Genomic DNA, 20249 nt, shown 5'->3' with positions numbered 1-20249 from the left:
CAAAATGACGTAACTGCAACACAGACCGAGGCTTCAACGTTTCTGCTTTACAATCGCCCACACAAACGTTTATAATTCGAAAGAAGATTTCATGAGCAGCTAGAAGAACGACTGCTGGTTATGTCAAACATCTGACTTTCACTGCTGATAGCTTATGTGAGCTAAAAAAGCAATAATAATAAAGCAAATATTAAGAAGATTGAAGATTTTCTTTTTTGCTTCAAACTAAAAGTAATATTAAAAATACCATTCTTCTACATTTTCTCCATCATTCTCCTTCTTTCCTCCTTTCTTTCTTTCTTTCTTTCTTTCTTTCTTTCTTTCTTTCTTTTTTGCTTTCTTACTTTTTTCTTTCTTTCTTTCTTTCTTTCTTTCTTTCTTTCTCTCTCTCTCTCTCTCTCTCTCTCTCTCTTCCTTTTTCTTTCTCTCTCTCTCTTCACTAATAAATATTTGATTTATTGAAATTATCCTCCCTTCGAGAGATGAAAAATCCAAATATCTTGTAGCAATTGTAACTCCTGAAACTGCTTATCATACCAACAGGTAATGTTATTAAATAATCATAATCTGCAATAATACGTCCCATAGTGGTCGCTTTAAAGGGCCTCCACACTGCATATTTATATACTTGTTTGTATATATGCACACACACACACACACACACACACACACACACACACACACACACACACACACAGACGTGTATATATAAACACACAGATACATACATGCATACATGCTAACAGACAGACATACACATACACACACACACATATAGGCACAGGCGTGGCTGTGTGGTAAGAAGCTTGCTTCCCAACCACAAGGTTCAGGGTTCAATCCTACTGCCTGGCACCTTGGACAAGTGTCTTGTACTATAGCCTCGGAAGGATCAACGCTTTGTGAGTGGGATGACGGAAACTGAAAGAAGCCCGTCGTATATAATGATATATGTGTGTGTGTGTGTTTGTCTCCCTACGACCGCTTGAGAACCGGTGTTGATGAGGAACAAAGAAAAATAATAACTCGAGTACGTGGTGCAAGTACTGTATTATCAGACGCTCAGGAAAGGAAGGAAAGAGGATTTAACGTTTCGAGCCAAGCTCTTCTTCGGAAATAGAGAAAAGTCCAAAGGAAGGGAAGATGGAGGAAGAAAATCGCCAACGATACACATGCAGTTACATTTTGAAATGACTGGAAGGGAATGGGTGCAGAGAAAATTCTTTTTAAGACAGAAAAGTACAAGAGGAGATATGTGCGTGTATGTGTGGGTATGTGCATGCGCGCAGGTCTGTGTGTGTGTTTGTGTGTGTAATAATAGCACGTGTACGTGCGTATGTGTGTGTGCGCGTGGTTTTAGCTGTTTATGTGTGTGTGAATGAGTGGACTTTGTGTCGCTTAATGTCGTAGGAAGAATTTACAGTAGAACTTTTAGGTAGGAGTGGCTGTCTTTTGTGTGTCTCCTTTCACATGTGCGTAGGAGAATGGTCAGTAGAAAGGTGTTTAACTGGTAGTTTGAAGTATGTATGTGCGCGTGTATGTATATGTTGTGTGTGCATGTACTTTATGAGCAGTGTGTGCCTGTGTCTGTGTGTGCGTGTGTTCATGTGAGTGTATATGTGTGTACATGTTTGTGTATGTGCATGTGTGTGTGCGTGTGTATGTGTGTGTGCGTATGTATAGGTATGTGTATGCGTGTGTGTGTGCGTCTATGTCTATGTATGTGTGTGTATGTGTGCGCATGCGTGTGTGTGCGCATATGTGTGTATGTGTGTGTATGCATATATTGAATGTGCGTGTGTGTGCATGTGTATGGATGTGTGTATATATATATGTGTATGTGAGTTTCTGTATGCATGTGTGCATGGGGTGGTGTGGGGGGTATATGTGCGTTCCTGTATGTGCTTGTGTGCATGCGCTTACGTGCGTGTGTGCGTGTATGTGTGTGTGTGCTTATGTCCATGTGTGTGTAATTGTGTGCGTGTCTGTGTTAGTGTGTGTGGGAGGTATGTGTGTGTATGTATGTGCGTGCGTGTGCATATGTATGTGTATGTGTGTTTATGTATGCGTGTGTGTGTGCGCGCGCGTATATGCGCGTGTGTGCGTATTTATGTGCGTGTGTGTGTGGATGTATGTGTGTGGATATGCATGTATGTGTGTTGTATGTGATTTCATGTGTGTGCACGGGTGCGTGTGTTTGTACGTGTGTGTGTATATGTGTGTATATAGAAATAAGATAAAATATATTAAATTATAACAAAAAAGGTTGATAGAGGATAAAGAAGAAGTTAATACAATATAAAATGGCGCAATAAAAAACAAACAATGAAATAAAGTTGCTTTGTTGCAGGAGGTTGTAGAGACAGTCATTAGGAGGTGGGAGTTGTGTTTAGTCCGAGGGGGATAGTTGTTCGTAGATTAAAAATATAACGCTGATCTAGGCGGAGTCGCGAGTGTGTGGAATCGTGGTGTTAGAGGGGAAGTGGTTGGCCAAGCGGAAGTGACGGGCGACAGGGGTGTTCGAACGTAGCCGAATATGCCTTAGATGTTTGGTGAACCGATCGGCCAGCCGATGGCCCGTCTGACCTATATATAGTTTACCTCAGAGGTTCCATCTAATACAGTATATGAGGCTAGAAGAGGTGCAAGAGAAGGAATTTGTGATGTAAAGAGTGTGCTGGTTGGAACCAGTGATGGAGGTAGTGTTAGTAATGAAGGGGCAGGTGTGGCAACGGGATCTCGAGCACGGGAAGGATCTGGGTGGGGCTGGGAGGAAGAGGAGAAGGTACTACGGACCAGTAGATCGCGAAGGTTCCGGGAGCGTTTAAAGGAGGACAAGGGTAGGTTGGGGAAAATGGAGTGGGTGTTGGAATCGAGCTGGAGACGACGGAAGGCCCTTAGGATCCTTCGACGAAGGGGTAGGGTGGAGGGATGGAAAAAGAGGAGAAAGAGGGTCGGTTTGGAGATTGGTGTGGGGAAGGAGAGAGGGCAGTGGTGCGATCGATTCGACGAGCGCAGGCAAGGACGGTTTGAACAAGGGTTGAAGATATCCTTGATGCATGAACAGGCGGGCAAGATACTGGACTGGGTCTCGAAATCCTGGTCCCGGCTTCACAAGCGTCAGAGGCGGAGGAACTGGGAGTAAGGGATGGCCCGTTTGGTGTGGAAGGGATGGGAGGAGAAGAAGTTGAGGTAAGGTGAGGATCTGGGTTCGAAAAAGGCGGAAGTGGTGAGAGAGTCGGAGGGAAGATCAATGGTAAGAGAAATATCAAGGATGTTAACCGAAGTGTTAGAGATGGTAGAAGTAAATTGGAGAAAGGAGTGGAAAGTAGAGAGGAAAGAGATGAAGTGACAGAGTTGTTCCCGGAAGAGGGAGCTCGCACCTATACAGTCGACTATGTAGCGACCGTATAGTTCTGGGGTCGGCCCAGAGAATTGGGAGAATGATTGTGCCTCAATGTAACCAACAAATAGGTTGGCGAAATTGGGGCTCATTCCCATCGCGATCCCAGACTAATGTTGGTAGCCATCCCCGGCGAATGTAAAGCAGTTGAGGGTGAGGATGAGCTCTGCCAGACTAAGAAGGGTGGAGGTGCTGGGTGTGGAGTCAGGGCAACGGTCGAGGAAGTATTGGAGGGCTAAGAGACCGTCTTTGTGGGGCATCACCGTGTATAGGAATTTGTGTCCAAGGAGAAGAGGTGTGAGGGGCCGGAAGGGAAGGACAAGGAACTGAAAAGGCGAAGGGCATGATTAGTGTCGTGTGTATGTGGGATGGGAGGATAGTAACTAAAGGGGACCGGATGCGGTCAAGGTATTTGGAAATGAGTTCTGTGGGGCAATTACAGGCAGAAACAATGGGACGGCCAGGGTTGTTGGGTTTATGTATTTTGGGAAGGAAATAGATGATGGAGATACGGGGTGTTCGGGCGATGTGGTTGGTGGCAGTGGGGGGAGAGCAGAAGACGAGATGAGGTCATGGATGGTGGAGGAACACGCTGTTGGTCGGAGGAGGTGGGGTCGAAGGGAGGGAGACGATAGAAGAGGGGATTTCGAAGTTGGCTGAGCGCTTCTTCTCTGTATAGGTCCGCGTGCCACGCCACCACCGCTCCACCTTTGTCAGCTTGATGACGATGTCGTCGCGGCGACGGAGGTCACGAAGAGATTGATTCAGCATGGGTGGGGTTAGCCCGGAGGGATCATTTTTGAAAGTGAATCGGTCGAACAGCGCATTGCAGTCGTGCACGAACAAGTCTAGGCTACTGAATTGGCTTGGAGGCGGCGTCCAGTTGGATGGGCAGCGCCCCAGCTCCGAGAAGCAATCCCGATTGTCATGACACTGTGTAGACGTGTAGAAAAACGAGCATGGTTTGATGCGGCGCAGGAACTGGCTGACGTCGGTGCGGGTCTCAAATTCGTTGCAGTGGGGCGTGAGAGGCGTGAAGCGAAGACCCCTACTTAGGAGTGAACACTCGGCAGCGTACAGGGGGAGATTGGGTGGTATGGTGACCACAGTGCGTGGGAGCAGAGTGTTTGGGTGAGTGGGGTCGGGAAGAGGGGATGCAGAGGTGTGGAGGAGGGTTGGAATGGTTTGGAAGGGATAGGATAAGGGTGAGAATGTCCGGGAGTGGGACGTGTGGGTGTGTGGAGGGTGGAGGGTGGAGGGGAGGAGCGTGTTGGAGGGTGGGTGGGAGGGAGAGGGTGTGAAGGGTTGAGGTGGAGTTTTTGTTTTTTGTGTGTGTGAGGAAATTGTGGAGTTGGTTGAAATTAAGAAGGAAGCGGAAAATGGGTTGGGTGAAGGGTGGAGGGCAGAGAGAGGAGAGGAGGAGGTAAGGTTAGGAGAGTTGGTGGTCAAGGGAGTAGAAGAGGGAGAGCGTGTCGAGCGGATGGTGACACGGATGAGGGGCGGGAAGTGCGGGCGAGGGTGGGCTCGATGAAGGGGAGGAATAGGGAGTAGCGTGGAACTTCTCGTCCACATCCTCAGCAAACTCTTCAATCTTTCTCTCTGTTTCTTTCTGTTTCTGTCTGCCCGTCTGTCTTTCTCTCTCTCTCTCCTCTCTCTCTCTCTCTTTCTTTCTTTCTTCTTTCTTTCTTTCCCTCTCTATTTCTCTCTCCGCTCTTTAAAAACACATTATAGTGTGTTCTATTCTCAAGGCGCTCAGCCATTTCAATCTCGTCAACTATCTCCAACACCTCAAAAGATGATGATAAGAATTATTGGCAACCGCTTTATCCAACACCATGAATCTCTTCCGTCCTTATTACCACCAATACTGATGTAAATCTAGATGACTTCTAGACCTTCTCACATATAACTCTCACTTGTGAGCACCCACTATTGAGGAATTTAGTGAAATCAGTTTCGTTTCGTTTTACTTAACATCTGCAAATCATTTCGACCTTGTCCGGGATGTGAAACTCTAGGCTAAACGACTCCTCGTGGTTCTCAACCTGTATCTTGTCTCTTTTATTGGAAGGTTCACGTCAGATCGCACCACTGCAGCTCTCTCTGGCTCATACTCTGTCATTTCCGCAACTGTAGGTATCAGCAAACTAATATATAAATTTTGCTTCGATGAAACCTCCTCCTACGTGGCTGCAGAGCATTAATACGTTGTTGACACCAAGATACAATAAAGTACATGTCAACATCTACCTTCTAGGAAAGAATCATTATATGATATAATCCACCATATAACACTATTATAGATAAATGTGATGATAAAGATATCGTCTACCTAATGGAAAACATTTCCTGAATGCCATAAATTCCGTAAAATGATCAGCAAAAATAGCGTTAGTAGACAGATTGAGGAAAATGTGACTATTATCATCAATATCCGCATATTTCAACTAGACGTCGCGTTAAGGAAGCCGATATGTAATTTCAGAAACATAAGCTTCCCTCTTACAAAGCAATCCTTAGAGAAAAGTATTGTATACCTGACAACTGTGTCCACAGCAATACATCAACAAGCTGTTTGTGGCTTACAGATCACCCCTTCAAGTATCTCCTGCGCAAGCACAATAGCCAGTTCTGCTAAGCCTACCAGGGAAACATAACAGCTTTTTCAAAGTACTTATGGATTATGTTTGACAAAGAAGAACCAACCAACATTTCGTGGGAAGTGTTAGATTAGGCTTAGGAATTTTAAAACGCATGAAGAACCTGCCGTTTCTACCTAAAATAGAAAATCAACTTTATTCAACATACTCTCCCATCTTAATTTTAAAAAAGGGGCTAATTTTTTGCCGACACATGCCAAAATTCTTCGATAATTTCAAAAAGAACTCACTGAAACATGACAGATGTAACCGACGATCGACAAATCTCACATTGTCTAGTGTCTATTAGTTTCCAACTCACTGATGCCTCGGATATTTTCTGGAGAGAAGTGATCCATTTCGGTCATATTTTCTTGTTGCGATCATTAATACGTCGATCTGTTGGTGAATAGTACTTGCAACCCAATACAGTAGCAGAGTCAATGTCCAAAGTTGAAGACAGTCATAATCAGTTTTTCATGAAGTTGTTTGTTGATATAAATGGTGAAGATTTTGCTTGAATTTTGCCATTAGCAATTTCGATTTGTATACATTCTTCACTCATAAGCAACTACCGCTCGTCGGGTGGAAATGTCGCAGTCTTGTCTCAGAGTAATTATTGTTATTGTTGTTTCTTCGGTCATGGTTCGTCTTCTTCGCGCTTTTCCTTGAGAGAAGAACCAACTGGTTTTATCACACTAATAATTAATGTGTGATTTTGCTGGTCGGTATAAAGAATAGCATATTGTATCTCAACGAAAGTGGTTTTGTAGTCGTAACTCTTAAGCACTCAGGGGGGAGTAACTGGAGATATTTTGGCTCTTCAATTTCTTCGTGCAACCAAATCAAAGATCATCCGTACCCCCAACTTTTTTTTTAGAATTAATACAGATCGTAACTCAATTTAGAAGAGGACCACGGGAGGACAACTGGAATTTTGATAATTCCAGTGGTTCGCCTGTCTTGTCATGATCTACAAAATAGTAGTCCATGCGTTGACCGCAATATCTTCTAAAAATATCCTTTAATAAAGAATATCCTTTAAAAGAGAAAACAGATTGTATCAATGTCAAAAGTTTTAAGGGATGACATTCAGTACGTGAATAATAAATAGTACGTTTATACTGACGTGACTGATTTCGAAACCTGCCCTCAGGAATCGAACTCAAAATCTTGCACTTGTTTCTCCATCTAAATAACAAACATCATGGTTATATAGTTAAGAAGCTCGCTTTGCAGCCCCGTGGTTTCGGGTTCAGCTCTACTGTGCAGCAGATTTTCTACTATTCTTCTACAATAGTTCCAGGTCAACTAATACTTGTGAAAGAATTTGGTTGGCATAAACTGTGGAAGCCCGTCGTATACATGTATGTAAGTGTATGTCTGCCTTTTGTGTGTCGCTACCACCACCATCACCCGACGACCGGTGATGACTTGTTTACTTCCCTGTATTCAGCGATTAGACAAAACAGACCGATATAATAAGTAACAGACTTTAAAAAATAAACACTGAAGTCGATTGTTCGACTAAAACCGTGAAGGCATTGATCCATCCTGTCCGCACTCCAGAAACTGAAACAAATCAAAAATAAAAAGTAAAAGAATTAAGATCAAGAAATTATTAAAAGCAAAATGGTTATTAACATGCGCAGAAAAGCAAGATCTGTGCAAAGTGAAACGATCGGTTATGTTATTCAGGTTCCATGACAGCTTTGTATGTGTCGTGTCTGGTTTCAGTCTGTAACTAAAGTGACATGCATAAAGTGAAGTTTTTGGAAAGCGATTTTATACGCAGTTTCAGTTCAGCAGTCGAAATAGAAAGACCTTACTGAGGTGCACAGTAACTAAGCTGCTCTAGCAGCCAACTTGCCAGAGACATGTCACACTACAACCAGCAAACAACATGTAAATATGTCGAGCTTAAATACAATTGGTTAGAAAAAAGTAATAATTTTCCATAACCAACAATTTATTAGTATCTCTGAACGTTCTGTGATAGCTCTGTTTAATATTCAATTTTAGGGAGATTCTCAAGCATTGTCGAACACTCTCTCGAAATTTATTAACTTTCTCAGCATGTTCGAAATGCCATTTCCAAGACATTTTATATAACGAAAACTTACTTGAAAATTGCTTTGGCTTCACATAAAATTGCTTGCGCCATCAAAGAGCACCGTAAAATAGGTAGCAATGCCTTCTGTAAAATATTGGATTACAATTGCTCGCATAGTAATAGAGAAATTTACTAAGAAGTATTGTAATGCAATCGTGACAATTTACTGCTCAAGAACGGGGTTATTCGTACCACCCACAAAAATTGCTATTTACAGGGTATCTCATAATGTTGGGATACATAATCCTGGCTTAGGGAATAGCAGCAGATTTTTGGATTAAGTTTTATTTATGTGGTGGAGTGAGGAACAGTTGTTTGTTTATGGATGTCCTTGACTTGGCAACGTTGTAGTGATTCCTATTACAATTGGAATGATAATTGCTTCACAGAAATTATGGATTCTCTGAAGTTCGTAATCATAGTTTTTAAATACAAAATACGGACTTCAGTGTGGTGGGTTAACAGAATCCTTACGGCGTTGGAGACATTGTTTTGCAGTAATTGTATCGATACTTCATGTTCTGAGTTCAAAGACTGCTGAAATCAACTTCGTTTTTTGTCCTCCCGGGTCGATGAGATAAAATACAGTCAAGCGCTGGGGTCGATGGAATCGACTAACCCCACTCCTTAAAATTACTAGTTTTGTCCTTAAAAAATTTCTGCTGTTGTTGTTCTTGTTGTGAGTGTAAGGTGCGTGGCTTCATGGTTAAGGTATTCAGCTCATGATCGTAAGGTTGTGAGTTCGATTCCGGGTGGCGCGTTGTGTTCTTGAGTACGACACTTTATTCCACGTTGCTCCAGTCAACTCAACTGCCAAAATAAGATGTACCAGTAATTCAAAGGGTCAGCCTTGCCACAATCTGTGTCATGCTGAATCTCTTTGAGAACTACGTTAAGGGTATGCGTATCTCTGGAGCCGCTTACATGTTAATTTCACGTGCAGGCTGTTCGGCTGATCAAATCAACTGAAACACCCGTCGTCGTTCCCGACAGAGTGCCATTTTGCTTTAACTGTTGTGAAGTTTTTGCTGTAGTAGTAATGGTGGTTGTGTTGAGGTATGGTTATATGAAAAATTTTCTGCCTTCCTGTCTTATTTTCAGGTTTTCAACTTGGGCGTTTGTTTTTCTTCTCACTACTTCTCATCGCAGGGAGAAGAATCTCTCGGAACGGTTTCATCTTGCTCTCTACGCACGACGAGGTACCAGAGACAAGAGGCGAGTATGAATGAGTGTATGGGTGTGCTCCTGCATTAAGATACTTACGGTTAAGGAGAGTTCTTTTGTTTGTCTGTAGTGTGTGTGTGTGGAGGGGTAGAAATATTTTTAAATATCCGTACTTCTACGCAGGTCAGTAGAGCACTTCTATGTAAGGAACGGCAGCTGAAACTAGCTCAAGATGGCTATGGTCGATAATAGACCGCAAGTGGAACTCTTCCATTCGTGAAGACTAGCTTAGTCCCCGCTACCCAACTCTGGTGAAGTTCACAGGCTACGGTCGAGACGTTTGTAACCCTGAAATACCTGCTGACGATACGGAAGGGTTTACAGCATTGTAATGGATTAGAAGAGCTTGCAAAACCTCCGAGCAGATCCTACAGTTTCTGCGTGGGTAAATGCATCTCTGATGTTTATTTCACGTGAGAAGTCTTACTTCAACGCTGCTATATTGAGTAGATCGAGATATGTCACTCCATATCCTTCTCAAACAGTTTTCCGATTGAATACATCTGCCCATTTCCTACACATTGCCTCTTAACCGATATATATCTGTATGTTAATGTTCTCTTGAGTGTTTCATGTGGTATTTCTCGACTTCTCTCAAGGACATGTTTCTCCTCCAGAGACACTTGTCCAATTATTTATGCAGCTCCTGCAAAGAAGCTGACCTTTTTGCAGTGCTTTCAGTGTAATCCTTGCTGGTGTTGTTGCTGGAGATTCCAACGGCCACAGTCAATACAGCAGCTTTGGCAGTGGTGGAAGTTGAAGGAAAAATAATGTTTTCAGTAGTTGTAGTGATAACAGCAGCGGTAGCGGTGGCAGCAGTGGCAGCGGTGGCAGTAGCGGCAGCGACGTCAGCGGTAGCAGCGACGTCAGCGGCAGTGGCGGTGGCAGCGACAGCAGCGACGGAAGCGGCGGCAGTGGTAGTAGTGGTGTTGGTGGTTGACAGAGTGGTGAGAGAAAGGGCTTGTCCAGTTTGTGCCACTGCGATAGAAACATTTGTAATAGTGATTTTAGCCTTTGATTTTAGCTATCGTTCCTAGCTCTTTCTACCCCGCTTCCGTTCAGGTCTTCGTCGTTGTCAACGTCATCGTCATCGTCATCGTCGCCATATTCATTATTCTCACCGTCGTCGTAATTTTTTTTTCTTTTGGCTGGGATTGGTAGAACTGGAAAGTCTCTTTCCTTAAAACCATAACAGAAACTGTTCTTATTTTTAGTCTTCTTATACTTGTCGTTGTTGATGCCACTTTGCATGCTTAATTTGTTGGTAGTGGTAATGTTGTCCGTGGTTGTCTTCTGATGGGTGGTGTTTTTTTTTTTCTGGTTGTCTTCTGGTGGTGATGATCTCACCGAAAAATTCCTGTAAAACTATATCTTCTCCCCTTCTAACCAGCCAACAGAACCTGACAGATTGCTACCACCGCTGACAATGATGTCTCTTCCTGCTCCCCTCTAAACGTCAATGCTGTTTTCTTTTTGTTAATGGTAGCCAGCTAAAACGGTGACGCATGTGGAAAAAAACAGTCCCCTTTTTTCGCTGATAATGGTATACATAGAGGGCTTTGAAAAAAAACTCTTTCTTGAATGTTAAGGACAAACTAGAAAACAAACGTAAATTTCTTTAGAGTAGTAACTTGCCAAAAAAAATTACTACTGCGTTTACAGTCAGTACAACTCGAATACAAGAATAACAGCAACAACAACAAAAGTAGTAGTTTCTACATAAGGCTGAAAGCCAGCATAATGAGGTGGGAGAGAGAATTAGTCAACACCATTGAACACAATACTTGACTAGTATTTTATTTTATCGACCCTAAGAGATGAAAGCGAAGTAAACCTTGGCGTGATTTGAACTCAGAATGTAAAGAGCTGGAATATATACCACGAAGTATTTTATTTTTGTCTTTTTACGCTTTGAGGGTATTACCAGGTAGCCATCTTTAATAACGCTTTCTAATTTAGACACAAGGCCAGCAATTTTGAAAGTAGGGAGTTTGTCGATTTCATCGACTCCAAAGTGATGGAAGGGCTAGGATTAGGGTCTTTACTTTCTGAGTTCAAATTTTATTTCGACGTGATTTGAAATATGGCCATAGAAGACAAATAAATATGCAAGGCATTTTATCCGACGCTCTAATGGTTCTGTCATACCACCACCTTGGAAAAATTTGTCTCTAATCTAGGCACAAGGCCGGCAATTTGTAGGGGAGTGGTTTAGCCAATTACAGTAACTCCAGGCATGCCTGGTACCTATTTTATCCCCCACCCACGGAGGGGTATAAAGTGAAGTTGATTACGTGAGTAATTTGAACTCAGTATGTAAAAATATAGCTAAATCCGTACGGCATTTTGTCCGACTCCCCAAAATATTCTGCCGATCCACAATAATAACGCAACCAACAAGTATTCTGTCGTCAGGACGTTTTTACCTGATTTGAAGGTTAGGGGGAAGTGGGTTGGGGGATTACTGATTCCAAAAGTAGAATCTATTTTTTTATCATCATGTCTTGATTTCAAGATACTCAAACCTGGCAATCATTAGTAGGTGATACGTGTGGACCCCTACGTATTTTGTCCGGCGTGCTAACAATTCTACGATCTTTATTGCCACATGAAATTTGTTTGCACTATTTTGACTGTTGCAATCAAAATTGGATGACATCCATCTCAGTGATTTATTTTTCTTCATATGCTAATTTTTTTCATCTACACTGGCACAATTTTGTGCATTTAGTTAGTGCTTCTCACATCAGTACTTCGAGAAGTACTGTGAAGCACATACTACGCTGAAGAGGTCTAATAAGATCTAAATATGTATGAAGTCTTCTCCTGTGATTGTCATAATGATTAACATTATATTAATCGTTGGGCTAATGTTATCTTTCTTCACTATTTAAGTATCTATCAGCACACGTTTGATGTTCGCTGTTCTAAGTATGTTGGCACTAGTTCATGCAGATGAAGCCAATGAGTATTTATTTAACTTCAGTGACTTGAGGTTTTTGTTTGATTATTTGTTTGTGTGTGTGTGTGTGCGTGCGTGCATGATAGCTTTGTAGCGGTAGCTTGATAGTTGAATGATCCTTGCAAGAAAGATTATAGAGTAAACTCCTTTTCTAAGTTTCTCGAAGCATCTACTGTGGATGTTGCTGCTGTGGTTGCTGCTGTTTCCGTTTCTGTTGCTGTTGCTGTTGTTTAATGCTGCTGTTTTGTTTAGCCCCAGGGCCTCCATAATTGATAAGACCTATAATGAAAGGCATTCAACTCGCATCGATCCAGTCTCTTAGTATTATCTAGCGTTACATTGTACCACCTATCCTTCGTTTTTCAAGACGATTGAGAGTGCTTTGAGGAAACTTGATTGCTATTTCTAGCAGATCGAACCACCATGTAGAGGCTAGACAGTATGTTATCTCTTCTCCACAGATAATCCATAACTTTTTTTATCTTAGGGAAAATATGCCTATCTTGGTTATATATTGTGTGTGTGGTGGGGGTAAGATAGGATAATGTATCAGTGTGCATATGTATTGTTTAGCCCCAGATCAACCCAGACAAAAACGACCTGTGACCAAAGGCATTCCTACTGTGCCTATCTCGTCCTTTTTAAGTATACATTACCACATTATTCAACATGTCCTTTTTAAGACAACGTGTCAGCTGGATAAGATTTTTCTGCTTTTTCTAGCATTTCGAGTAATCACATAGGGCCTCTGTCAGGGATTTCTGTTTTCTGTGTTTACATTGACTTTGGGAAGGGAGTGGTAATTGTCTGATTGGTCCCCACCTGTTGTTGTTACTGTTTTTAGTTGTGTTGTATTTACTACAGTTGTTGTTGTTGTTCTGATTGTAGTGGTAATGGTAGTTGTATAGTAGGGTAGTAGGATAGTGAAGGTGGTGGTAGTAGTAGAAGTGGTGAATGAAGCTATACAAGTAGTTATGATGGTGATAGCACACGTGATAATGGTGACTGCTGTTGCTGCTGCGGTAGTGGTGGTGTTGGTGATGGTGCTATTAATGGCAGTGGGAGTGGCGATGTTATTGCTGCTATTGCACCTACTTTTATGTCGGTTTGAGATTTTAATGACTTAGCAGACGAAGAACATCATACATGATGCTTTTTCTGGGTCACAGAGATGATGGAAGGAAGCCATTCTCATATTGAAGACCTGGTCCTAATGTTTGTTTTAGAGTAGACTCCCCCCACCCACAAAGATATCTAAGGACCAGGTGGTGGATTTAAACCAGGCGATAAATTTAAATCCATCGCTATCTCTCTATGGGCTTCTATATCGCTTCCGCCATCGGAATTTATTTACAAGTATTTGGTCATTCTGAGGTTAGGATGGAAGTGACTTGGCCAAGTCGTCGCGTTATAAGATCGAAACCGAAACTACGAAGTTGTGGAGCTAATTTCTTAAGCCACACAGCCATATCTGAACACTTTGGGGTGCAGCTGTTGAGAGTAGGAGAGACAGCAGAAGGCTTTCAAATGGTTACTGTTACCAAAATTACAGCATTTGAGTCTCTTACCTCCTCACAGTCCTCTTTGCTGCCTCCATGCTAACTTTCACCTCCCCATTTTTGAAATATCTGGTTGGGGATCTTTTCCAAGTCTCCAGCCGTTATCAGAGTTCATGCTAATATCTTTAGCTGTTGTTCTGCAGATCCAATCAAGTCTACTTGAGCAGATCTAGAGTGTGGAGGTAATCGGCCGAACAGTTAGAGATTATCAACATATCTATTGTTCTAGATATACCATACCCCTGCCTAGTAGAGGACCGTACTGCACATTTCACAATACAGTAAGGAATCTATTACTCCAATCTATTTCGTCATTGTCCCGTCTATCTTGAGTATTTTTAGATTCTGGTGATGGTTACAGTAGGAGAGAGTAAGATGAACTTGATCGGTGTGTGTTAGTCGCAGTTCTTCTGTACTTATTGATATAATGTTTGAATCTATTAACGCTGCACCTATTCCCTTGTGTGTTAGTATTTTCTTTATGCTTGGTTGGTCTGAGTGGAAGGGATAGTGTTTTAAGGTTATTGTATGTAACAACTAATAGTTTAGACTTCTGTAAGGCGGTGAGCCGGCAGAATCGTTAGCACACCGGGCAAAATATTTACCAGCATTTCGTTCGTTTCGACATTCTGAGTTCAAATTCCACTAAGGTCGACTTTCCCTTCCATCCTTTCGGGGTCGATGAATTAAGCAGCAGTTGAACACTGGGGTCGATGTAATCGACTTATCCTCTACCCCTAAATTCCTGGCCTTGTGTTCAAATTTAAAATCAGTATTTTAGACTTCTGTGAGCATGACATGTTAATGGTTCATGTTGTTGATTGAAATGGTTGATTATATCTGATGTTTTTGATAAGAGAAATGATGGGTTGGGTCTAGCAGTTGCTTTGGAGCTTAGCTTCTGTATATTTGATGCAAGGCTGGAACTGTGTCTGAGGAACGGCAATATAATGTGACAACAATTTCATCAGCATATGAAGCCGTGCGTAAGCTTTGGGAAGAAATGGGAAGGTCTTTTGAAAAGGTGTCATGACGTATAGAGGAGAATGGATGGGTTAGATATATCAAGAATTTCTTGTTTTCTTTATATGGCTTTTGTTGGTTGATTAAAAAAAGATCTGGTAAGTTCATTTCCTTGGTCAACACTAAAGACCCTTATCAAAGTGAGGATATATTGTGCCATTTGAGACTTATAGTATCATAAGGATGTGATGATGTTGTCGGTGATGATATTACTTTGTATAGTGTTTTACTTTTTTTGTAAATTCTGTTTGGCGCTAAGTACCTTGACTAAAAAGAAAAGTAAGTAGTTGCAACGAGAAATAACCCACATAGTCTTATCTCACATCAACACAACTAAACTATTTAAACATTTCCCAAAATCGCCTATGAAGAGGGCGCTGGCTGTATGATTAAGAAGCTCACTTTGCAAAGTAGTCCTGGGTTCTGGGTTCAATTTCAGCGTGCAGTTCCTTAGGTAAGTGCTTTCTACAGTAGTTTTGGATCGATCAAATCCTTGTAAATGAAATCCTGCAAAATGGGGACTGTGTGGAAACATATCGGTAGGAGCTTGTATTTGAAATCTTTAAATAATTTTTGTTGCATCTTACATGAATTCCGTCGAAATTGATAATGTTGGTTCTGATAAATAAGGGAAATTATTGCAAACATTGGTAAAAGAAATTAATATAAAGCTTCTGATATAATGTTAGGTAAAAATATTATTTATCTGTTGTTGTCTACTGTAATTTTTAAGGGGTCAGGAATAAAGTATGCTTGAAACAGCATTTAAATCTTGTCGTTTATGCCTGTTATCAGCCTTAGAAATTAAAATCGCCACCTTCTCTAGAGTAACCACTTTGCCTAGACATTGATAGGGATATCTTGTTTAGGTTGCCTTCAAATTCTAGAAGTAGATTTGTATCTAATTAAAATTATTTTTATTATTCTATCGGAGAGACGGTATTCATTTTTTTTATACCATAGAGAACTGAAGGACAAATGTATTGGAGTAATTCCAATAATATACAATTTAAACGTGATCAGCTTTGCTTTTTATCTTTCGGGGTCAAGCACTAACATCAATTTAATCGACTAGCTCTTGTCTCAAGTTTCTGGTCTTGCACCGGTTAGAAACAATTATTTATAAACTTCATAATGATTATTTCGTGTTAGAAAATGTTAGGTGTTGTAAACATAAAACTCTGCACTAAAGTGATGGAAACAAAATATTTTTATTGCTTAGAAGTGGATAATACATAATTTAAAAGGCAATAATTGGGTTGGTTTACAAACAGCAACATTTTAAACATATGGATAGTTCTGCATTTTAAAAACTTTTATAAACCTTTGGTCTTCTTTGTTGGCGCTTTTTTTTTCGAGCAACATTCCATCATATGGAGTTTTTGTTTTCTTGGTCACGCGATGTTTCATCCACTTGAAGAAATTTGATGAAATTTTACTTTGTTGTCCCTCAAATCAAATAAAATTATTATTCTTCTTAAAGAAGAGGTGTTTACTGATATAATCATCCAAAATTGCGTTGCATTAAATAAAGCTATCTGTAACCTGCTATCTTTCTAGAATCATTTCTATTTACTAGTTATGTAATTTTTCATTTTATTAAGTCTCTTAAAGATGAATCGGAAGTGTAATCTAAATCTTAGCTATTAACAATTTGTCATAGAGGAGTTTATTAAATGTATAATTTCAATTCAAAACCAGTTGTGAGAAAGATCAAAATTATTCTTGTGTTATACATTCATATTCTTGTGACGGCCATTTTCCTCCGAATTCCACTTGATAGTTGGTTGTATCATAAAATTTCTCAGGTTGGCTGTAATATCTACTCATCCAAGTGTAAAAGTGGTAAGGGTTGTAATAAACTTGACTCCTGATAAAACTGGGAGGTTGGTAAGATTGGTTGTTCATATTCATCCAGTGTCCGTCAAAATCCATCTGGTTGTTCCACATATCGAAATTTCTGAAATAGTGGAGTTGGTCACAATTACGGCTATTCATGTCCATCGAATTAAATTGCATATCCATCTGGTTGAAAGACATGTCCATGTATTTTCTCTGGCTCCAAAAGTTATGAGGATAATATGATTGCTTACCGAAGTAATAAGTGCTGAATGGATTAATATGGCAGCCCCACTTATCCATATAACGACCACCTATGTCCATCTGGTAGCTAGACATATCCATGAATCTCTCAGGGTAGTGCATTTGAGAGAAATTCATTTGTGGATGAGACATATAACGCCTGTAGTGGCTGTAATACGGGTTGCAGTGACGTCCACTTTTGTCCATGTATCGGCCACCCATATCCATCTGGTAGTGAGACATGTCCATGAATCTCTCAGGAAAGAACCAGTTACGACCATAAGAGTAACCTGGATTGTAGCCTTGTCTTGAAGAGCTGAACATATTCCAGTAGGGGTTGGAGTTTTGACCTTGTGTATCCATCCATTTTCCATTCATATCCATCTGATATCCGGACATATCCATAAACCTTTCTGGGAAGTCCATAAAATTACCATATCTATGGAACCTATCGTTATCATAGAAACCGTAATAGTTGTACATAGATTTACCATAGTATCTGTCATTGTCAGAATATTTGCCATAAAATTCATATTGTTTGGGATCTACCATTCTTCCATAAGAATCCATGTATCTGCCTTGGAAGTCCATGGACATCATGTTCATTGGTTCCATGAATCCTCTGTATTTTCTGTTAAATTGGGGACGGAATCTGTTCATAAAACGGTTCATTGTTGGTATGTTTTATAGGCTGAAAAAGAAAGAGGATATTTTAAATATATTTAGATAAACAGAGATCAAGGATAAATAATGCAAAGTGGAAGTTTTAATATATTGTAAATGTATCTATCATATAGCAAAACCTTAAGCACTCTGAGGAACTCCTCCTGAAATAAAGGCCAAACATTTAGCCTCTGAAAAAGTTGCAATCAACTAGGCTTAACTGAAATATAATTATACTAAATCATCACTATCATATTATTTTTGGAATTTCTTCATTGGGTATAAATTACATTTTCTGTTATAGGCACAAGGCCTGATATTTTGGGGGAGTGAGCTAGTCAGTTACATCATCCCCAGTATTTGGTGCTTATTTCATCGACCCCGAAATAATAAAAGGCAAAGTCGACCTCGGCGGAATTTGAACTCAGGACGTAAAGACACTAAGCATTTTGTCCAGTATACTCGCCGGAAATTGAACTTAGAGCGTAAACACGCAAAGTATTTTGTCCGTGTACAATTGATTCTGCCAGCTCGCCGCCTTATTGATGATAAATAATAACTATGTCCCGTTACTATCTAAAATGATTTTTTAAAAAGGTATCCATCTCAAATTAAAAGCTGTTTTTGATGACTTCTGAAAGTTGACATTAATCTCTTCGATCAAATGACCTTCACAATAAAGTAGTATTACTTCTACTTATTACAATAACAGAAAGCTGAAGTAGCTTCTAATATCTCATCAACTTATTTCTCAAAGACTTCAATCCCTAGGTTTTTAATAAATACTAATCTTTTAGATGTTAACTTGAACATCACAGAAAGAATAACAATAATTTGGGGTTTTTTTTAATACTTGGCAGAAACATTAAAGTTATGGTAGACTGACATTTAACATTTTTGCAGAAGACTGAATAAAATGCTTCCAATGAGTTATTTAGGTACCGACGCAGAGATCATTTCTCATTCCCCCGGCAAGTATGGGAGACAATTACGGACATGTTTTAGTATTATTCTGGGCTAGTCAGCGATATGTTTTGCATTAATCCAATATAAATCATAAAATAATATATCCTCTAAGTTATGAAACTGACATATGAGACATAAATTACATATGGCGGCTGTTGTTATTGTTGCTCTTCTTGTTGTTTATCCACAGAGAAATTTTATAATCAAAGACGTTCCCGCTAGGACCGTCATGTATTTTTCAGAGTATTCAGAACTCCATTATCCAGTGTGTACTTCTGCTTTTAAAACGATTTAGTTTGATATGAGCGAAATTTGGCTTTTATTTCTGGCAGGTAGAATAATTGTGAAGTTCCTTCGTTGGCTTATAATGGTATATGCGGATTACGTATCTAGCAGTAGTAATTTATTTTACAATACCTGGCTTTCGACATTAACCGTTATTTAGGAGACTGATTAACTGAATGTTTATAGGTGAGTTATTACTATGTTAGAATTTGAAACAAATAATAAGAAACATCAACAATAGTTTGACAACTCCTCATCCTGATCTGTAGAAAGATCAACTTCTAAATATCAAGCTCTCAGTAATTAACATTTTAAATTGACGTATTTAGTTAAGTATCATATTATCGATTTAAATCACCAGAGTGATGACTTCAATCGCAAAGAACACTTTTGTAAAAGAAAAAGAAACTTCTAAAATTTCCGTCTTAAAATTCAAACTGTTCAAAATCATAAATCTCAGTAGATCGGGTAGTTTCCTTTTAAATATAGGTCTTTGTTGTATTTTAAAGACTACAGCTGGTATTTATTCTGTTCATCACATTATGAATGCTATTTTTGATAACTATCGTAACTTAAACCAACAAAGAAGCTTCTTTGTGATCGCTTGATGTCTAAAAAAATCTCTCTCTTAAAAGAGAAAGTACACATTAGATTATGTAGTCCAAAGTACATTTCTTCTCTGCCTCATCAAAAATAAACGGTGTGGTCATAACTGGAATGATTCCCAGTATGGCTGACATGCAGCTAAACAGAAATAGCAACAATGAACAGCTTACTTCCAACTAATCGCTCAGTAAGCTAACAACGTTTTACATATATACCTTTTAAATTGTGCAACTATTATACTTTATATGACTCGGGAGATATACATACTAAGGAAATTAGCCTATACATCATAGTCTAAGTACCACAAGTCAGTACTCATGCTATATTTTATAACTAGAGATTATAATGTAACTGATTGTCTTCAGTTACATGATAATCTTAAATTCGTAAACAGCTACAAGAAACATGTTGAGAAATACAACAGTGACAGTTAATGGAGCAGATACACATATCACGCATGAAGTAGTAAGGAAGAAAATAGCTAAAGCTAGTTAGTTGATAAAATTCACATAGTGAAGAAAGATAAAAATATAAATCAGAAATATTAAATTTCTAAATATCTCATAGAGATATGTACGGTGGTGGGGCGATAGACTGGTTGTATACTGTCAACTTAACGTGACAGTAAGGGAATTACACCACCGCTGTTTAGCCCTAGGAAGCATCGACGCTTCCTGTCGGCCTCGACACATTTCCTGTGTCCTTATATATTTACGAAGGGGAGGCC

The 20249-nt window shown here is 40.0% G+C and overlaps 1 protein-coding gene across 1 annotated transcript in view; it reads right to left on the bottom strand.

The window, feature by feature from the left end:
• Window positions 1-16112: 16112 nt before the first annotated feature.
• LOC115215306 overlaps window positions 16113-20249 on the bottom strand; it is a 4815-nt gene continuing 678 nt past the window's right edge. Inside the window, exon 2 of the mRNA XM_029784508.2 lies at window positions 16113-17693. Within this exon, the coding sequence (XP_029640368.1) occupies window positions 16640-17674 (1035 nt within the window). The 5' untranslated portion in view covers window positions 17675-17693 and the 3' untranslated portion in view covers window positions 16113-16639. The remainder of the gene's footprint in view (window positions 17694-20249) is intronic.

The sequence above is a fragment of the Octopus sinensis genome, linkage group LG1 (genome assembly GCF_006345805.1).
Source record: "Octopus sinensis linkage group LG1, ASM634580v1, whole genome shotgun sequence".
NCBI classification, from domain to species: Eukaryota; Metazoa; Mollusca; class Cephalopoda; order Octopoda; family Octopodidae; genus Octopus; species Octopus sinensis.
Note: the sequence above shows the minus strand (reverse complement) of the source record. Positions and strands in the feature narration are given on the sequence as shown.